At 40.5% G+C, this 16,455-nt stretch overlaps 1 protein-coding gene across 1 annotated transcript in view; it reads right to left on the reverse strand.

The window, feature by feature from the left end:
* Positions 1-722: 722 nt before the first annotated feature.
* The window catches only part of rad17 (RAD17 checkpoint clamp loader component), a 16,829-nt gene continuing 1,096 nt past the window's right edge, over positions 723-16,455 (reverse strand). The window contains exons 2-16 of the mRNA XM_010767052.1: positions 13,602-13,823; positions 13,159-13,233; positions 11,519-11,657; positions 11,028-11,164; positions 10,296-10,348; positions 9,430-9,555; positions 7,462-7,531; positions 7,264-7,375; positions 6,948-7,139; positions 6,149-6,252; positions 5,913-6,059; positions 5,117-5,279; positions 4,051-4,206; positions 2,937-2,994; positions 723-1,611 (exon numbers count right to left, since the gene is read on the reverse strand). Of these exons, the coding sequence (XP_010765354.1) occupies positions 1,413-1,611; positions 2,937-2,994; positions 4,051-4,206; positions 5,117-5,279; positions 5,913-6,059; positions 6,149-6,252; positions 6,948-7,139; positions 7,264-7,375; positions 7,462-7,531; positions 9,430-9,555; positions 10,296-10,348; positions 11,028-11,164; positions 11,519-11,657; positions 13,159-13,233; positions 13,602-13,823 (1,953 nt within the window). The 3' untranslated portion in view covers positions 723-1,412. The remainder of the gene's footprint in view (positions 1,612-2,936; positions 2,995-4,050; positions 4,207-5,116; positions 5,280-5,912; positions 6,060-6,148; positions 6,253-6,947; positions 7,140-7,263; positions 7,376-7,461; positions 7,532-9,429; positions 9,556-10,295; positions 10,349-11,027; positions 11,165-11,518; positions 11,658-13,158; positions 13,234-13,601; positions 13,824-16,455) is intronic.

Genomic DNA, 16,455 nt, shown 5'->3' on the forward strand with positions numbered 1-16,455 from the left:
TTTGCCCTTTACCGGTGTGTTCGTACCTGAACTGTGCCACCATAATGACAGAAATGTCTCTGAATGATGATGATCGTTAGGATGGTTACTTCCTCTTACCTGCAGCTCTGAAGCAGTGAGCGTTATATTCCTGTTGGCGCTTCCCAGCAGACTCGGATAAAACCCAGTTAGTGAAGTTTGATCCCAGAGTTACCTCCGAAGAGACAGCTATAACAAGTTTAGAATATTTGTATAGATAACTCGGCGGAGTCGCTTCCTTTCTGCACCTGAAAACGCAACCTGCCCCAGCGTTAACCAAGCTATCCGAGACCAACACAAACTACTTCCGGTCCTGACATGAAATAAACTCAATATTTTTTTCATTTAAAAAAGCACGATGCATCCTCACATAACTGAAGTAATTAACAACGTACCGTCAAATAAGTAGAACAATTCACAACCTTATTACAATTATGACAGGAAAACAGAACAATTTTAAATTCTAAAAATGTAGTTATGTATTAGATTAATAAGATATGCATTAATAGCCCTCGTAGATTTAAAAAAGGTATCACAGAAGGAATTATTTCTTAAGTTTTCCTCAAGTTAAATATAGTTTAGTGAGTCACCAAGAACAGAGGGACTATTTAAAGGAGCTTCCTGAAACTGTTGTAAAGTAAATATTGGATAAAGGGGTGTGTGCGAGTAAAAGCAAGATAATGTGCAATTAAAGAGCCCAATGATCAGTTTCACACATTATTTTTATTCACATTCATCTTAAGAAATAAACTATTTGTCCATCAAAAAGGCATTTACTGTAATTTCCCATCCGCCCATGGAAGACGGTGAATGTAAAAGATGTCAGTTTAATGCTTGTTCACAGACGGTTCTCCATTACAGGTTCATCCAAGGTTCAACAGTCACTCAGCAAAGCAAAGAGATGTGAAGTAAAAAACAACAAGTGCTGAACATACACTTCACACAATAAATACTGACAATATTTTAACTGGCACAACTGAACTGTTAAGGGCCACTTAGGAGAAATGAATCCCCATGCTTTCATATTATCATGAGCCTGTTTTTTCAGCTTAAGAATCACAGCTTCCATTAGACAAAACAATCTTACCTTATACAGGTGACACCTCAATGAGGCAAAAACACCGGTGATACCAGAGCTAGTATCACAGTCATCAACACACTATGGAGTACAGGTTCAGGTATGAATACAAATCTAAATTCTCAAAGGTCTGAATTCTGAGGGGAAAGTGAAAGTATACCAGCTTTTAAATAGTAACATTGTTTTTCCTTTGTCAATCTCAGACCTGGTCTTGTTTTTTTCACGTGTCGCTGATCCTCCTCCATACCAAGCCAAAACTCATTCATAAGAACATCCAGTGAAATAGTGAATGTGTCACAGTATGACAGTGGATGTGTTAGTCACTGTTGTAGTCCTCTATGAGCAGCTCCTCCTCCTCTAGAAGTTCTTGGCTTGTTGTAGGCTGGGGCTGACTTTCAGGTAATCCCTCCTCAACCCCAGCCTGACCTTCCTCTTCCTTTTTCTGCTCCTCTTCCTCCTCACTGTCTCTCTCCGGCTGGGCTGGCTCTTTGTCTGTCAGAGCCTCCAGCTTTAATCTGCAAACACACAACACAAACATCAGGTCAACACAGTTTACACAACTGCAATGTACAAATATCTATTTAAATTGAAGAACAGATGTTTCTTATAAGGACACCTGCACATCATTCTAAATCACGCTTAAGGAATTTATGTTAAATCACACGTATCCATAGTAACAATCAATGTTTGGGATTTTAACCAAAGGAATACAATTAAGTCAGTTAATTGCCATTTTACGTTTTCTTACTATACGATACAGTATTTCTTACCATTATAGTATTACTATTTCGGCGATTAGATAAAATATAAATTACATTTGATGCAACTTTAGTTAGTTACATTTCCATGACTTTTCCAAAACTTTGGGAAAAATATTGTTTTCCATAACTTTTCCAGGGCCTGGAATTAGCATTTTGAATTTTGAACATTATGATGGAACTAGTTCTCATGCTTTCAATAATGGTTATTAAGTGCTTCTAGTAAACGGCAAACATGATAGGCTCCTGTCTCCAGTCTCTTTCTTGAGATACCCAGAAATGATCAAACACTTTGTAAATTGTGAGATACAGCACTTGCATATATCTATTGAGTGGTGCATGGATGGTGTAGCCACTTCTAGGCAGCCGCTGTTTTTATGACAATTAAAAGCTTTTGACAGAAACCATGCAGTGTTGTATTTACTGACATATTTGAAGAAAAATGTGGAAATCTCTTAAAATGTATGTTAATCACAGACCCTATGTCAGGCTTCTAACCAAAAACACATTTGAAAAACTGTTGACTTTGAGAAAAGGGTAGTGGGAGTGGTAAAATGCTAACTCATTTCCAGGTTTTAGAACTCATTCCTGCACCTGCATAAATAGAGCAATGTGTTATGCTACCTTATATTTGATGTTCAGATTTGTTTAACTCATTATCACTTTTTACTGACAATGAGGAACTTCAGCTAAATACATCTCACATAATAATCCAAAAACACCTTCAGTCTGAACCTTAAAGAGAAAAATATAAACATAGAAATAAAAAAGGTACAATTTGAAATGAGATGCATTTGCTTAAGAATGATTGGGAGTCCCTTGTGAGTGCACCTTTAACAACATTACACTTGCATCAAACCTGTTGTTCTTACAGTGTACCAAATAATGTATTCACTAAAACACATGTAATTGGTAAAATAATCATATTACTTTTAGTTTAATATAATGTGACTGATAATTACTACTGTTATAAGGCAACTTCAAGTAAAAACACTGAGTTAGAAAGTAAGACTTTAGGTCATGGGGACTCACAGACTTGAATCTAAGTGCATTATGGGGAAATGTGAAATTGTGTGCTATACCTGCCGGGGAGCCTCCTCAGCGACATGTGACCCACATCCTGGATAAAAGCTATCTGAGCTGGAACACAGTGAAGCGCGTCTGTTAATAAAGTCCAACACACACACACATCCAAATGCGTTCACAGACTCTCACCGCAAAATAAATCCTAACTTTGTTCAGTCAAAAATACAATTCTTCAGCCAGCACAATGACAAAACAAAAATCAATGAAACACTAGGAAATTCCACCTAAAATAACAGTACCACCATCATTTGTAGGCGTTTTAAGCATTTTTACTGCACATTCCGACTTATGTCTATATATTATTTCAATTGTATTTTGATCTTTAATTTACTTTATTCTAAACTGTCATGAACCCAACTTCCCCGGGGCTAAATAAAGCACTCTGACAGTGATTCAAAGTGTGAGATTTGACTCGTTTAAAAAACACATATACAGGACAAATACATAATATAAAAGAAGAAAAAACAACCATGCTTGTATCAGGGCAGCGGGTAACACATTTGATACTTAAAGGAGACCTATCATGCTATATTTGAATAATATATTGTAGGGCCATACCTATATAAAAAGGTATATTTATACGTTTTCTTTTTCAAAATATCAAACAGATCATGCATTTTAGCCATTCCTCATTTCGCTCTATTTTCCTCTCCTCCACCCTGTCTTTGCATGCACTGCAGCTGACCACGCCCCCCTGCAAAGGAGAGGGCCGAGCTACGAGCATGTTACCATGCTGTTACCATGCCACGGCAGCCTTTTTTTTTTTTTTCTCTTCCCTGATTGGTAGAGTAGTTGGGCCTATAGCGGGCTCCTCGTTCCTGACGTCAGGCATTTCAAATCTGTTCGATCGTTCCAGCCCCTGTTTTTAGAGTTTGGTATGGAGGAAAAAGGAGGAGGTTAGTGTTTTCTGACACGTGGTGAGTTCCCTGCACACCGGGGAACATATTCATGTCTAAAGACGTTGAAGGCATTTTGCATGTAGGTCCCCTTTAAGGCCCGGGCCAATGGTGCAACGTTTCCGATTCAACCATGTGGTTACTACGCTATTACATCGCGTCAGTGGAGTGTGGTGTGAGTTGGGTGAGTGTGGTGTGTGTGTGTGTGTGTTACCTTGGTTCCTCAGGGGTTGTGATGAGTTTGGCAGGTGAGGGCAGCAGCTCAGGTCTGCAGCTGGACGGTGTGGCGAAGTCCCTGACAGAAGACTGGAGCGCAAAAAAGCCATTCTCTCGGTGCTGACAGGGCAACCATCGGTGTCATTCATGAATACTTATTCATCGGCACCGATTATATTCATTACTGTTGGCTGGCGCTTTTAATCCAAGCACTCCAATAAGTGGCACATCATTAAAGATTTTAAACTCTGAACGGCAAGAAGTGCAGATCTTTCCTCCAGCAAGTCAGACCAGTTGTGAAGTGTTGGTAAATTATTTACAGGCGCTATGAATTTAATTTAAATTAACATTTGTATTTATTTAATTGCCACTTCTAGTTGGAAACAGGATAGGTCTTCAGCTTTGTGACGGGAGATATGCAGAGTTTCTGCCTGTTCCTTGATGTCAATGGGGAGCTTATTCCAAATATGGGTTCCAGGATTAGCAAACAGCCGTGTTTTGAGGCGGTCCCACTCACAGGTGATGGGGTAGGCAAGCCGATTGGTGACGCAAGGCGATATGTTCTTAGTTGATAGTATTCATGGTCAAATGTATAATCTGAAGGATGGTTCTATGACATGTTTTACCCTATATAACAAGGACTTTGACAGTTTTTGAATCTGTGGATTATGTTTTGTTTACCGTGAATGCCTATCCAGTTCCCAACTTATGGCAAACCTGCGGTTGAGGGCACACGTCCAGACTGAAGAGCTTTAGGAGGAGAGTGAAGTGATAATGTATTGTACTCATGCATATTAAAGTGATGGAACGGTACACCTTTAGTCTCAGCCGGCCGGCAACTACTTGTACTTTGTAGTAAGGTTCAGGTGACATCTTAGTTAACAACCCATGCAAGACGAGTCATACCAAATGTAGAGTGTGTGTCCATTACATATCTGTCTACCAGACCATAGCAAATGAGGCTAGTTTGTCAGTTACCCTCTTATGCGTTTAATTTAAAACGAGCCATAGGTCTTTGTGCGACAACCCAAGTTTATAACCAGTCTGTAACTTAACTTAGCCACACTCAGAGCCAATGACAGAGCACGATGTGTGTGTCTTGCTTTTTGTTGGACCAGTAGCCGTTGGCTGTGAAGCGGTCTGAGCCGACAGAAAACCTGCTGCGGTTTGGAGTGCAGAGCCCCTTGTGGCCACTGAAGACCCATAATACTCCATGGTGCTGCGACTCTGAAAACATCATTACACAACCTTTTGGTACAGATTGTTATGATCAACAGTGGTGTAAAGTAAGTACACTTACTTAGGTACTGTACTCAAGTACAATTTTGACAGACTTGTACTGGACTTGTACTGGACATGTTCAATGTTTTGCTACTTAGTACTTCTACACTACAATTCAGTTAAATGGTGTACTTCTACTCCACTACATGTATTTAATAGCTTTAGTTACTTTACAGATCTGGATGAATGATGTGAAATCTAATCAAGTGTTAAATCAGACTTTAGTTCCACCTGGAGTAAATCCACAAGCTACCCTGCAGTATACAAAGTCATTCAAACTAGCTGCACCTTTACCAGCTTTGAGAACACTTTAATGATCTATCATTATAAAACATGTCATATATTATTCTGAAATGGACCAATCTGCACAATGACTACTTTTACTTATTTAGATGCTAATACTTTTGTACTTTTACTTGAGTAACCTTTTAAATGCAGGACTTGTACTTGTAACAGAGTATTCCTATTTCTTACACACTAGTAGTTATACTTTGACTTAAGTACAAAATCTGAGTACTCCTCCCACCTCTGATGATCAAAGTATTCATATAACTTTTTAAATGTCTAGGAAAGACTGACCGTCCAATCAGAATTGAGGAGGTCAGCATCAGACAGATACTCGCTGGCTCGGTCCACATCCTCCACCTCGGAGAAGAAGTCCAGGTAGTTCTGGTGGAGGTACAGGCTGAAGAACTCCCCGGACATGTGTGAGCGCTCAACAACAAACTGAACGAAGAGATAAAGACAGAAGTGTTATTAGTGTTTGAGCATGCCGTTTGTTATCTGTGAAAGCTACTAAACAAACGTGTGTGCACCTCAGGGTCTACGAGTAACGCTTCTCTGTGATGATGAGACAGGTGAGAGGGTAGAGGGGGTCCAGGGGGACTCTCAACCACTTCAACATCTTCCTGTTTCCCTCCTGGTGATGACAAACACACAAACTATTTGACAACACTGACAGAAGCTATTTGAATCATCATAAACTGCATCTATGCTACCTGGGGTCCTTATAAACAAAATGTCCCCCTTTTTAAATGGTCATTAAGTCTTTATTATTTAATTATTTTTATATTGTTTTATTTAATGTATAGGTTTTTATTCATATAATTTATCTTAGAGTTTTATTAGGGACATTTATTATAAGGTTTTGATAATTATTTTTATTTTATAGGTTTTTATATTTTGTTGCATTGATTCATTTTTGTCTTTGTTTTTTTCCGAGGGATCATTATTTATTTTGTTTTTATTATCATAGCTTTGACCTCCTTGTGTCTCTTAAACTGTTCTATGATGTTGCTGCATGTTAAAGGTCTTAGCGTCTGATCTGAGGGGAATTTCTTCTTCTCTGTTTTCCTTTGTAATGTGTGCCATGCTGTTAAAGCACTTTGAGCTGCACCTGCTGTATGAAAAGTGCTACATTTATTTATATAAGCAGGATTTCAGATTCATTCTGATTCATGAAGAAATAATAATAATAATTATTATTATAACTACAGCTTTATTTAGCTGGCTCACTGATTTGTGTTTCTAAAAACAGAGGAGAAGATGGTTCAGGCTGTTACACACACTCCTGGTTAGGAGACACTTGTATGGAAACAGGGAGATATGACCCACGTTTGCAGTGCAGGATCTTCCCCAGAGCTCTGAACAGGAACAGAGAAGTATCTTTCCCTCCAATAGCCTGCTCCTCTTCCTGATCCCTTTTCTGTTTAGACCTCTTCTTTCTCTGGTTTGTTCTGGAAACAGCTTTGCCCAGTGATGTCCCCTGTCGGTCCTTCCTCAACAGCCCCTTTTCCAATGACGTGTCTGGAAGGTTACAGCAATGACAGAACCTATACATGTCAGTTGATTAGACAACCACGATGTTGAGTGCACGTATACACTCCCGACCCCCCCCCCCTCCGGTGTGGTGCGTGTATTATCCGCTGACCTGGGAGCGAGGAAAACTGGAGGCTGTTGATGGCACTGCGAACATCTCCTGAGCTACCTGAACACAGCTTCTCCAACACTGCCTGGTCAGGGACGCACATCCTTTCCCCGCTCTGCTTAGGACAATGGGAAAGTACAGTGTTAGAAAACCTAAAAACTCGTACCAATATGATTCATATACTGCAAGGCTTCCTTTCACCTTGCCTGCCTCCAGGGTGGAAATCCGAGAGAGGACCTTCATCATTGTGGTTGGAGCCACCGGATTAAAACTGGAAACAGAGAGCACACAAAATAATGTTCAGAGGAATCCTTTAGATCAGCGCTTTTCAAAGTGTGAGGCGCGCCTCCCCAGGGGGGCACCAGAGAGCTTCAGGGGAGGCGCAGCGTGAGAAGAAAATTACGAGAAACAGTCAAATCTCGCTAGTTAAGCTAACGAGCGGCAACATGGATCCATTTTTTGTGAAGTTACCTAAAGTGAGAGAGGAGACAGCGACTGGCAGAAAACGGAGGAAGTATGACCACGATTATTTGAAGCTAGGATTTTCATGGACCGATCCTGGCAAGGGCAGACTGGCCATCTGCGTATTCTGGAGAATCACAGAACGGCCGCTCGTCAGCGGGCCGTTGACGGCCGGCACCGCCCTTTATTTTAATTTTAATAATACTTACTTTGATCAAAAGTAAGAACTGGTCAAGGCTGCAGCCAGAGGATGATCTGCGTATATTCCTGACTACATTGCATCCCCGCATCCTGCGCCTGTGCGCTTCAAAGACGCAGACTCATTGTTCCCACTAAAGTAGGGCTGAGTGTAATGAGGAGGCAAAGTTGACGTTCAGTGTGTTGCCGGGAGCATATAAGGATTTATCCACGATCCTGAAAATGTTGAAAATGTTAAAAATGTTTAAAACATAAAGATAAAAAGGTTTGAAAAAGTTATTGTTTAATGTTTTAAGGAGGTGACGCTACTCAGCCAATCAAATCGGTGCAGTCAGTGAGTCAGCACGATAGATTCAAACACGGAGACGAGACAAGAAGAGAGAAACAGTCGGAGTCATTTCAAATGGCGTGCTAAAAAAAGAGAAAGGTAGACAGCAACAACAGAGCATTTAATAACATTTTTTCTTACTCCAGTAAGAACTCTTTGAAATGCAATGAAATGAGTGAAAATTAACTTGTTAAATCAGCTGTGTCATTTTCACTCTACTGCTCAGTTTCAGTGGTTTTTATAAAAAGACTGTTTTATTTGGCCACTACTTAGTAGGTGTTATTACCTACAGTCAATTCAACTCTTGATTTTTCGCAGTCTGAAAAAAAAAGGCATGGGAGGGCTTTTGTCCCTGGAGTCACTGAGTTGCTTTTAAACAGAGGTATCCATGCAGGAAGAGCAGAGTTTCACTGTGATACAAATAACTGCAAAGCAGAAAGGACTGTTTATAATATCATTTATAATATATAAGTGACTGAAAATAGCATTTGAGAGTGAGGAGCAGAGGTCGCGTTAACCGAATATATTCTGTCTATGACGGAATTCTGTTGACAATGACGGAAAAATCTGAAAGCAGTCCGTCATTTTGACGGATTAGAACAAACTCATAACAGCGCAGCAGGGCTCCGGTGTTATCCCCTTATGTCGTTTCCAGACCCAACTATGCCGTACAAATCATTGAAATCTCTGGGAGTTTATGCTTTGCGCTGTGGCGCGCTCCCGCGAGGTGCAGTGGGCATGCACAACACGGCGAAACACCGGCGCTAATATTTCAAGAACCCCCCCGTTGACAGTTCACGAGCGTGCTCTTCCGCCCCCCCCCCNCCCCCGTCAGTTTTGTACAGACCGACGGGTAATAATGGATTTTGATGGAAATGTTACGATCCTGTCCGTCAAAATGACGGGCAGCGAAAAATTCTAGCGCAACCTCTGGTGAGGAGTACGTTTCTGTTGTCCTGATGGAACTAGGGTACACCTCAACAGGTGTCCAGTAAATCAGAAGGCTCATACAAAGACACAGACAGCCATTCACACGCAAAAGGCAATTCAGAGTCGCCAATTCACCAAACACATGTTTTTGGACTATTTTGCCAAAACAAGATTATTTGTTTTTATACGCTCATCCCCACCTCTACAACCGTCCCTCCTCAGTCCACAGCTGGGATTAAACTGTGTCTAACCTGATGCTGCTGATGTCCAGCTCCTCCTGGATCTCTTTGGGGAAAAGATGGCGAGAGCTGCTGTCTCCGCTCAGACTGTCTGACACTATGAACACCAGGGGACACCGACTGGTCTTCACAAAGCGCCTGAAAGAACCACAGCAGGACACAATCTCACAAAAAGAGCAGGGAACACAAGGTGACACAGATCATATAGCACATAGAACTACTACCAAACACAATTACTAATACTATGTTTGTAGACCGAGCCGGAAATTAGCATCACAAGGACAAAAAGCAATGACATTTTTCAATTGGATTATGGAATATTGCAGAAAATAAGATCTGTGGCAAATACACGTTTATGATACTTGCATGTTTTAATAGTTGTAGCTTAAATGCAAAAGCCATAAGTAAAAAGCTAACGTTATTAAAGGCTTTAATAAAGTTCTACACACACACACACACACACACACACACACACACACACACACACACACACACACACACACACACACACACACACACACACACACACACACACACAAAAACACACACACACACACACACACACACACTATTTAGGACATCTAACCGAAAACTGATATGAAAAACATCCACTTGTTGACTAATTTCCGGGTATGGGACTAATTTCAGCTCCACTCTTTAAATAGACACCTGATAGACTAATGTGTGTCCTTTAGGAAGTATTTTATAAAAAGGCACTCAATTCCTAATGCTGAGGAACAAATGTCTCCAAGGTGGCAAGAAAGGTTTCAAGCCCCATATAATTCCCATTTTACACTGAAATGAGGGCAATGAAAGCTGCAAAGTTAAACAGCAGTGCTGGAGTTTCTGTGTGAAAGAAGTGCACTGTTTAAACTCACCTGAGGATATCGTGCAGGCTGTCAGGCTGCCTGTAGAACTGGTTTGGGAAATCCTGAGGAGGGACATGTGAGTGTCAAGTGTTGTCTCAGGTGTGTGAAAAGAGATCTAAACAAAGCAGCTTTACAATAATCACTGAAATAGATAAAGGCTTCCATGAAAAAATTGAGAATATGCCGAGGAGGAAAATGAGGAAGAGCTCATTGATTACAATCTAGTTTGTAAATAAATTACTATTCGTCACAATTATTGACGAATGCTCCTGTGCCATTGGTTACAATGAGAGGGCCAGTGGATTGTGTCCCTTAATGTCTACCCCTGCAATGCATCTGGTATTATCAGATGGTACAATAAGAGGCAGAAGAGAGGTTAATACATGACAACAACAAAACATGAACAGAATATGAACAGTACAGCATTTGAACATATAACTGTCAGAGAGAACTTTAGTCTTTTTAAATACAGTGGAGCATGTCAATGGGTAAGACTTTGAAAACCCTAACCAGTTGCATAGTTGGAGCTAAATACTTTAGCTTCAGGGATCATAAAAACTGTGGCAGCGCTGGTACAAAATAATGAGTGTTTAAATATGTCATCACGTCCAACAGGCATATGGCATACAACATGAGAAGTGCATAACAAAGAAAGACAGTTATAGAGACTCAGTTAAGCAAAACGCATCACAGGTGCATTAAACAAAAGAAAGGGAACAATGTCTTCAGTGTAGTACAAACCTCCACCAGTATGAACTTCCTGTCTGTAGCTCTATCATCACCAACCATCTTCAGGCACTTGTACTTGTTTGCTCGGAGAAGGAAGTCCTGGAACTGGGTTAACTGGGAGGTGAAGGACAAACCATTCGTCCTCCATTCTGAATTTTTTTTTAGAAATAGACACATCAGAAAAAACCTTGGCAATTCACACAATTGAATAAAACACACAGCACATCGCTTTAAATGCCAAAAAAATGTATATATTCAACAGTTCAAATTATGCAATATATATTTTTTTTATTTTTTTCTTGGTGCGGTCCACTCTCAATCCTTAGCAATAATCCACAAAACATCTCAGTTTCAGTTCAACAAAAAAACATCTTCCTTAAATACCTAGTCCCCCCCCACACCACCTTAAATGAATACAGATAAAACCTCTCTGAGGTGAATGATAATGGCCTGTATTGTTAGTGTGACAGTGACAGTGGTAGGGCAGGGGGCTTCCTCCTCACCATGCTGACTGCTGCTGTATGGCTCCTCGTTGGAGGGGTTAGTCCACTCCTGAACCCTGAGGTCCAGCTCCAGAGATAGAACCTTGACTGTGGCAGTCTTCCCACAGCCCGAGGGTCCCGTCAGCAGCAACACACCACCCTGTAACAGACACAGGTGGGAAGTAGTGAAGTACAAATACGTTGTGCTGTACCTAAGAAGATGTTTCTTGTATCAGTACTTTACTCAACTATTTACTTTTCTGACAACGTTTCACTTTACTCCTTATATTTTTTTGAACGGACGGACAGACGGACGGACGGGTGGTGCTTGTGAATTAATTACAGTTTTCCGCACTCTTGCGGGAATATCTCCGCAATGGTGCGAGCTTAAGTTTCACTTTCGATTGCATGATATAGCCCAGCGCAACACCTTCGTCAAACATGTTGCCACCTGTTTGTACCATTTTCAGGCGATTTGTAATCTGTTCTAGAAAAACGATGTGTTTTTTAGGATATCAAGAAGCATATGAAACAAACAATGGATGTATTTTATGAACATGTATCCATGCTGAAAGTAGATTTAGATGTTTTCGGAGTGAGATACAGTAGAGATTACTATCTAATATATGCATCCGATGAAGCATTGCATGAAGTCTGTTGATGATCAGAGGCTGTTGTTGGGGCTGCATAAACGTTTTTTTATTTTTGTTTTGTAGGCAGACCATGCAGGCCTCAGAGAGTTAAACTTGGGCCTGCGACCATAGTTTTACTGTATTTTGTTTTGAAAATCTGAAAAATGTCTATGCAAACGTTATTATTAACAATAATTTAAAAAAAAAATCTTTTGTAAGGTCGCGACCCCCACTTTGGGAACCCCTGCTTTAAACAGTTGTAGTTTTGGCTACTTTTTACTAAAGTAATAACTGTTACATGTCTAATATGTGTAATGTAAAGCGATTTGTGCTCAAAGTGCTCTAATAAAAATGTAATTAATTATTATTATTATTTAAGTATATTTCAAAGCTCATGCTTCTTCACTTTTACTAGAGTGAAAAGGTTTAGTAAGTACTTTTACCAGAGTATTTTTAAACAAGAGTATCGGTACTTCTAGTTGAGTGAAGGATGTGTGTACTTTTGCCATCTCTGGTAACAGAGAGCAGCCAAGCTACACCTGCACTTTGACCTCCACAAACAGAATGTTCATGTGTTTAGGTTATTGTAGCTCAGACGAAAAGGTCAGCTCTTGACACTTCTTGGGGTGCGTCTCACATCTCTTATTTTTCATTTCCTCGCTCCTCGGTCTCTGTATCACCGGAAGTTGATTTGTCTGCGCCATCTTGAGTACCGTCCCAGTGGCCTTATTTTTGCCGGAGGATCGAGGAGCGATAACGGAGGAGCAATAATCGAGGAACTACCAGACCATCCTCCGGTAAAATCCTAAGACAGAGTTTTGAGTTTTTTTTTTTAAAGATGACAGAGTCTTGGACTTTCGTTATGACTGTGAAGGGATTTCTACAGGGAGGGGGAGGTCCCAGGTCCAGAGCTAAGTCTTAGCTTAGTCCTGCTGCAGTAGCTTAGCATCAGCAGCACATTAGAATTATCTTGTTTTGTTTGAAAGGAAGTAGAATATTTGGTAACTGAAATCATGAAACATTCAGTACCTTTGATGTGTTTGTGTGAACTTTTATCCAGCTCTCCACTTCCTCGATCTTCTTCTTGTGGACAGCCAGCTCAGCCTACACAAACAGACAGTTTAGAACAAACATTACAATTATTTAGCGGGCCTTATGGATTTAGATTTGAAATGTCTTCATTTGCCATATAGTTGGCCAAAAACATCTCAGTGTTGTAGCCACAAAAAAATGTGGCTGTTAACTGCCTTTACAGAAAATGTACTGTAGCAGAAATGTTTTAATATAATGATGAAGAATATAATCATATCAGCCACCTATCGTTTTTGTAAGATATTGAGCTAATACTGTATTGAAAGTGTAATAGTGAAAATAAATTGCCAATGTGTTTAGAACAGTTGAGGAATTCACAGCAACTGTATCCCAATGTATTCACTGAGATCAGAACAAATGTAAAGAGTGAGCATGCTGACCTGTGAACGGGGCGAGTGTCTGTCCACCCAGGAGTCATCCTGGTCCCAGGGGGCGGGCTCTCTCAGCAGGGGGGGGTTTGGGGGCTCTGAGCGGCGTGCCTCTCCTGCCCTCTTCCTGGGCTTCTTTACCTCAGCCTTGGAGCTCACAGCCTTTCTCCTTCTGGACACAGCAAAGCTTTCTCCTGGCAATTCAGCGAAGGACGGGTCCACCCAGCGGTTCAGCTAATAGAGAATACAGTCAAAGCCAAGACACTTCATCAGAATCAGAATTCCTCTATTTGTCCTGTAATGGGAACATTTACATTATTACAACTTCAGAAGTATCGTGCAGATAAAGTGAAGGGAATAAAGTTAAATATAGAACATTTATTAAATCATAAAATCTCAAATTGGTAGACCATGTTGAATAAAAGTTTTTTTTTTTTTTTTAAGTGACCATATAAATACAGAGAAAAAATGGTGTGAATTGCACCAGGGTATATTGTACATGTGTGTATTTTGCACACAGTTTAATATTAACAGGCAGTACATGGACATTGAAGGTGGATATCTAAAATAGATATACAATAGATCAACAGATCAATAGATTTATTTATTTAGCCTAACATCATTGATTCATAGACAGAAGTAGAAGCTAAATAACATTTCTCTGAAGGAGGGGGGGTTCTTTGTGTTCTCAGCGAAGAGCTGCTACATCTCCACTACAAGCCTAAAGGTACTCCGGTAAAAGTACCTTGTGATTCAATTGTTGCCATGAAAAAAATGGGACAATGATAGATTAAGAAAGATAAATAATAGTGAAAGATTAGTGGGAACAAATATGAAATGAAGTATGGTTAAAATCCTTTTAAAGCAACCCATTGTAGGTAAATCCTTCGATATTCTATAGATATGAGGTATACATACAGTATAGGCAGTGGTGGAATGTAATAAAGTATATTAACGCAAGTACAGTATTTTCAAATGATGCTACCTATTGCTTCACCTTGACTGCATTCTGGAATCCAATACCTTTACTCCACTACAATAATCTGACAGCTTTAGTTACTTCATAGATTAAAACATATAATAAAGTTAGCTCCACCTTCAACAACTGTGATAAAGACATTGATGCTACACATTAGTCAAGTCATATGATTCTGAAATGGGCCATATGCAAAAACGAGTACTCTTACTTTTGGTACTTGATTATACTAATAATTGCATCAAAATACTTAAACTTGAATACAATTTTGAATGAATGACATATACTTGTAAAAGAGTATTTTTACAATTTAGTATTGCGACTTTTACCAGAGTAAAAGTTCTGAGCACTACCTCCACCACTACATGTACATATATACTCATAGCCAGTGGTGTAAATCAACTAAGAACATTTACTCAAGTACTGTACTTAAAGAGCAACTTCCAGGTTAAAGACACCTGTGAATAAATGTGTAGGAAAATGATGAATACACTAGATTTTCAAAAAAATATACAGAAATATACACTACAGTGACATCTGGCGTCGTTTTCGTAAGAAATGTTCACTTCCGCATAAAAAAGCCTCGGCACGTGACCTCCCGCGTGTAACGTAACACGGGGGACACAAGGGGGAGAGCGGCCGGTGTAACGTATAAATAAACATGGATCCCAATGCTAGTTTCGACACAGAAGACACAGAAGAAGTTGAACATGAATATTCAAATGCATATGACGGACCACAACCTTATAATTATGAGCCTGCTAGGCGTCTAAGAGACCAGGAGCAGCCAAGGATTAGAAGAAATAACGGCCATCGGAGAGAAATTGAGCTGTGGTGTGAGGAGAACCAGTGGAGAACTGGGCAGCTGTCTTGGTGAGTGACCGGCGTTAGCATGTTAGTTAACGTCAGTCACATCACAACATTGTAAAGTTAGCTATCATATATCAGGCTATAACTAAAGTAGCATTGATAATATAGTAACGTTACTGGCAGGACTGTTGATACTGATCCATAACAGAAACTAATGCGCAAGTATCAGCCGTATCTCGCGTTACCTAATGCAACTCCACACTACGGTGCTGTGTACCGGAGGAGAGACGCGAGATACGGCTGATCCTTGACGATCTGGCGGAGAAAGGTTGTGGAGCCTCCGTTGATATGCCGTTGTAAATGGCTTGATGGAAAGCAGGTGTTGTAGTCGGGGAGGGTGCACAAGCTGATTGCAGCAGGCGTGGTGGAGGTCTGAAGCGGGAGCCAGGGAGTGACAGCCACCACGCAAACAAACAACACAGACAGGGGGAAACAAACAAACACAAAGGAGATGGCTGGAGCAGTACAGCCACCACAGCGTTACCTAATGCAACTCCACACTATGTCTTACGTTGCCGTATACCGGAGGGGAGAGAGAGAGAGCAGCGAAGGGGGGGGGAGATAAGTAATACGGATAAAGCTGTGGAGAGTATGTCTATGTGCTGCAGGGAGGTGGATGCACAACGCACCCAGGAACGAACGCTAGCTCCGGTCCTTTTTACTGTGGACTCGATGTCCTGACAGGCTGGTATTTGTGCAACCTGCACAAACACAATACTGCACCATGATTACAAATGGTGAAATACAATGTAAAACTACCGAAAAATACCAGCTCCTTAAAACACAACCGCTCTACTCAACGCAACTCTACTATACCCGCGGTCAGAGAGCGGAGATGTGTCCCCTGTGTGATGTAATATGACGCGTTTGACGTATGACCTTAAAAAAAAGCCGTTTTTAAGAGCAGAGCTCAAAATTGCTCCTTTCCCTCTGAATTCCTGCCCTTATGTTTTGTAAAACATCAAATCCTGCATTCACTTTTTTAATTGTAATTTTCAAGCAAGTTTAAGCATAAATGTA

Source organism: Notothenia coriiceps, unplaced genomic scaffold (assembly GCF_000735185.1).
Source record: "Notothenia coriiceps isolate Sejong01 unplaced genomic scaffold, NC01 NC01_scaffold00004049, whole genome shotgun sequence".
Classification (NCBI taxonomy): domain Eukaryota; kingdom Metazoa; phylum Chordata; class Actinopteri; order Perciformes; family Nototheniidae; genus Notothenia; species Notothenia coriiceps.